We start from the raw sequence: 4,936 nt of genomic DNA on the forward strand, positions 1-4,936 counted from the left end.
TTTTGATTATTGCTTTTGGATACCACTGCAGCTTCCCCTGAAACTGTACTGTCCTGAAGAAAATACAATCATGAAATCAAACTGCTCTTCATGAGTACCATAGAGCCCTTGCACACTTTGAAAACTCCATTCTTTACATGGTATCTGAATCCATGAGAGTCAAGTGTCCTAAGAGAAATCAGGCTCCTCTTCAGTCCTGAAACATGCCAACACTATAATTCTGACAATGCCACCAAACATCCTAAATCTGATGTTACCAATTCCTTCCATAGATAATGCTCGAACATTGCCCAGAAACACCTTACCACTCATATGTTTGTAAGTAAAAAACCAGTTTATGTGTGGACACATGTTATAAGTAGCACAAGTATCAAGAATCCAGGAATTTTGTCCATGATCTGAACTCACGGATAAAATTTTTCCAGCACTGTCATCACCATTAGAATCGATAAAACTATCAACCAAATTCGCAGAACTTTTTGGTTGCTTTCCCTTTTTATTTTTCAACTTGGGACTGTCTCTCCTGTAGTGTCCTTGCTCCCCATACTCAAAACAGTTAGCCTTTTTCATTCTTAACTTAGATTTGGCTTTAGATTTCTTCCTACTGGAAGAATCCTCCATTGAATGTGTTCTTCCCTTGCTTACCAAACCTTTTCCCTTAAATCTTTCTCTATTATCAGGAAAATTCTTTTTTAACTCCTTCAATTTTAGAGAATTATTAACATCATCTAGTGAAATACTATCTTTCCCATATAACAAAGTATCAATAAAAGTCTCATAGGAGAGTGGCAGAGAACATAACACAATAAGGGCCTAATCCTTACTATCAATCTCAATATCAATATTCTTCAGGTCCATAATGATTCAATTAAATTCATCCAAATATTCTTTGATAGACGTGCCTTTGCTCATTCTCAGATTATAAAGCCTTTTCTTCAAATACAGGCTGTTGGTCAATGATTTGGAAAAGTACAACTCCTCCAATTTCTTCCATGCTGCAGATGCTGAGCTTTCACCAGTAATTTCACGTAGGACATTATCAGTTACACTCATAAAAATTTCACTCAAGTCTCTCTCATTCATATTAGCCTTCTCCGCCTCTTTCATACCTTCTGGAAAGTTATTCTCGATTGCCTTCCATAGACTTTGTAGGATCAAGAAAGATTTGATTTTAATCTTTGATAGGCTGAAACTCGATCCACCATCAAACTTCTCCATCTCATACTTTGTTATAGATGACACCATCTGTAAACCCTAGATTTTACGCACAAAGTTCTGATACCAGTTTGTTATAACAGGCACACAAATCTAAGGTATACACACAAATCGCACAATCACACAGTATAGAAAATAGAAGAAGAATAATACAAGATTTAACGTGGTTCAACCGTAAGGTTTATATCTACGGGCAAGGTAAGAGAAAAAATTTCATCATGATGAAAAGACTAAGATACAATTACTCAAAACTCTCAAACCCTAATCCCAGTATGTTTTCTGAATATCTCACAACTCTACTGCAAATGATAGAATATTACAATATTTATACCGGTACATACCGCGAGGGCATTGCCCCCTTATCCCCAAAGAGATCAGTGGTGGGCTTCGAGTCCAGGCATATCGGCTTGTACCCTTCGCTACCACTACAAATCTCACTTTTTATCCCAATCGGGTTACAGTATAAAACTTTCGGGTTGGGTCATAATTTGGATCTATGAAAAATATATCTAAATATTGAAGTCATAAAAAATAACAATAATAATAATAATAATAATAATAATAATAATAATAATAATAATTAAATGTATAGAAGATAATTTTTGAAAACATATATTAAATGTAAAAAAATACATTTTAAAATTTATTTAGAAACAGATTAGTCAGAAATATGTATAAAAAATAATTTATATATATGGTAACACATCACAAAATGTAAAAGCATTAAGGAGAACAAAAATGGACATAGATAGGAAGTTGAAATGGTCAGCAATTGGACTTTCCTCAGCCTTTGAACCATGCACATTTCCTACGACCAAAGACCGGTCTTAATTCTGGAAAAAAAAAAAAACCAGTGTGATATTTTTCTCGGTCAAACATCTCTGTTATGCCTTTCCCTGGTCCCTCCCACCTTTCTTCATTCATCAAAAAGAGGGTTTCCTTTAAAATCCCACGCCACCTTCTCCTTCATTCCTCAGGTTCTCAATCCTATTATTTCTTTTGCAATTTCAAACCCCAAGAAACTCAGATTATTACTATGTTTGTTATCTTTTGTTATTTTGGTCTTTTTTAGTTAATCCATTTTCCTTCATTAGCTTCCAAAATTTTCCACTTTTAGAAGAGCTTCTCATCATTTATATATATACTTGCTTTTTCATATCACAATATGATCTTTATCTAGTCTCGTGATTTATAAGGTTGAAAATTTGCACCCTATATTTCAGAACTTTTCAGCAACTTTATTACCCTGATCAAATCATTGATTGGTGTAGGCCTTTTCTGGGTGTATTTGTATAAAAATGGAGAACATGGGGGATTGGGAGCAAAAGACTCTTGTAAACGAACTAACGCTAGGGAGAGAGTTAGCAAGGCAACTCCAAATCCACCTCAACGTCCCATCATCTTCTCGAGAAACCCGTGAAATGTTGGTCCAGAAGATCCAAGCTTCTTATGAAAAGGCACTTTCGATGCTAAATTTGAGCAGCTCAATAACAGAGCCAAATCCCAGAGGATCGGTAGCCATTGGATTGTCTGAGTCCCCGCATTCCCTTAGTGGAAGTCCCCGGAGTGAAGACTCTGACCGGGACTTCAAGGACCTCGACCCTAAAGATGGGTCTAGGAAAAGGTGCATACTTTTTTTTTCTTTTGACCAGCAAAGGTGCATACATGTTGCATTGTTAGTGTTTTATTCTAACTTTGGCTGGGCTCTATCTAAATTGCGGGTGCCGTGTTTTTGAATGCTAATTCTGCAGGAAAGGCACGCCAAGGTGGACACAACAAGTGCGAGTTAGCCCAGCGATGGGACTAGAAGGGTCTCTTGATGATGGCTTTAGCTGGAGAAAATATGGCCAGAAGGGCATACTTGGAGCTAAATATCCAAGGTGCGCTTATTATTTCCATTTAGGGATATCGAATGCATAGTATTTAGTGCAATACAAGTTTTTTGTAACAAGGGTATGCATAAGAAATGTTAGGGAAAAGCTAAAAACATACCATAATACTAACCATCTAAGCAGCAGCTAGCATACTAGAAACGATCTCCTCAAGTTGCTTGCTATATACTTTGAATATTGGTGCCTGAAAAGGAACTTATTGTAATATATGAGAAATCGATAATTGCACTTAAATGTTTCCGTAGTTTCTTCTTGTGGCTATTAACTAGACTACGGTTCTCTCCCAAGCCGTAACACCCTCTCTAGACTTTACTGCATGCCATTAATTAATCCAGGGTTCTAACCTAATAATGGCCACAGAAAAATGCATACCAAGAATTTAATCTTAAAATCCAATAAGAAATTTTCCGTTTAGTAATACCTACATTAATCCACGCATCTATCCCAACTGTCACGATATCGACGATACAATTTCGTCACAAATTATGCTCCTTATCATTATCCTTCTGCTTATAATTAATTATTGTATCACCCATAAAATACCTCTCTGCTCATAACAAAAGAATATAAATTTGCATCTGCAGGGGCTATTATAGGTGCACTCATCGAATTGTCCAAGGATGTTTGGCAACAAAGCAAGTGCAACGATCAGATGAAGACCCTACCATCTTCGACATTACCTACCGTGGAAGGCACACTTGCACCCAAGCCTCCCATATGCTCCCTCCTTCACAGCCACTCGAGAATCAGGAACGAATAAATACCGGTATGGAGCCCCAGCCACCCCAACAAAATCTACAACAACAATCGCAAGATCTCTTGTTGAACTATCGTTCGGGCCTTAAAGTCATAACCGAAGGATTGGACTCGCATCAGCAATCAGTTATTCCTCCCTTTCACTTCCCTTCTGCATCAAATGTTAAGGTAGAAAACCAAGTGTTTCCGCCTTCTATGGTGGAAAAGAGCTTCATGGGGAATTATTCTCCCTCTTTCCTATCTCCTTCGACGTCCGGAACACACTATTTCTCTGCATCTTCAAGTGGGATGTACCAGTACAGCTTTGGAGGGAATCAGAATTTTCGGACTTCTGCTGAGTCTGAGCTGACTGACAAAATATCTGCTGCCACTTCAACTACCGACTCTCCCACTGTTGGTTTGGACCCATTTAGCAATGTAGAATTTGATCCAAACTTCACATTTGACAACTCAGGATTCCTTTCATAGTTCCATGCTCAGCTTGGGAATCAAGTAAAGTGAAGATACCTAAAGCATCTGATCAGCAACTTGCACCCTGGTGGATAGTGAAAAATTGTCTTAACAAAGAAATAGACGAGTTAGTTGATTTGTTGGCCAAGAAATTTTTTCTTCGGCGGTTTTGAATAAAAGCATGTTGCAACAGGTTTTGAGTTTTTTTAATTTTTAATTAGGATTTTTTTTGTCTGGTCTATCAGATATATGGTGAAATTCATTTATTAATATTTAAGTATCACATATTTATATATTAAATCTATAATAAGCCGAGTCAAAACAAAAATTTTTCAATTAATTGGTGTCCATTATAATAGTTCCACTTGTTTTCATGCCGTACGTGAAGGGTAACTCATATCAATGTCCTACGTGCATACTTTGATTTGTAATTTCTTGTCAATTTTCTGTTAAAATTTTTCGTGATCTCAAATTTGAAACTTCATAGTTCATTATTGTATGATTAAGTAGTCTATTCTAAGCATTTCCACTCATTTTATTTTTCTTTTGGGGGCATGTTAACTTGCCTTGCAAGGCTGAGATAATTCTATATAGATTATTAAAGAAATAAGCCATAAAATTTA

At 36.6% G+C, this 4,936-nt stretch overlaps 1 protein-coding gene across 2 annotated transcripts; it reads left to right on the forward strand.

Annotated features, from left to right (window-relative positions):
• Nucleotides 1–2,097: 2,097 nt before the first annotated feature.
• On the forward strand, nucleotides 2,098–4,551 carry LOC110637518 (probable WRKY transcription factor 53). Of its 2 annotated transcripts, none has more exons than XM_058139586.1 (4): nucleotides 2,098–2,192; nucleotides 2,487–2,839; nucleotides 2,967–3,095; nucleotides 3,692–4,551. In XM_058139586.1, exons 2-4 carry the CDS (start codon nucleotides 2,514–2,516, stop codon nucleotides 4,329–4,331), a joined length of 1,095 nt encoding a protein of 364 aa, XP_057995569.1. In that variant the 5' UTR covers nucleotides 2,098–2,192; nucleotides 2,487–2,513; the 3' UTR covers nucleotides 4,332–4,551. The 2 variants fall into 2 exon arrangements, with proteins under 2 accessions (XP_057995569.1, XP_057995568.1); XM_058139585.1 differs by lacking the exon at nucleotides 2,098–2,192 and adding an exon at nucleotides 2,199–2,411.
• The last annotated feature ends 385 nt before the right edge of the window (nucleotides 4,552–4,936 follow it).

Source organism: Hevea brasiliensis, chromosome 17 (assembly GCF_030052815.1).
Source record: "Hevea brasiliensis isolate MT/VB/25A 57/8 chromosome 17, ASM3005281v1, whole genome shotgun sequence".
Classification (NCBI taxonomy): domain Eukaryota; kingdom Viridiplantae; phylum Streptophyta; class Magnoliopsida; order Malpighiales; family Euphorbiaceae; genus Hevea; species Hevea brasiliensis.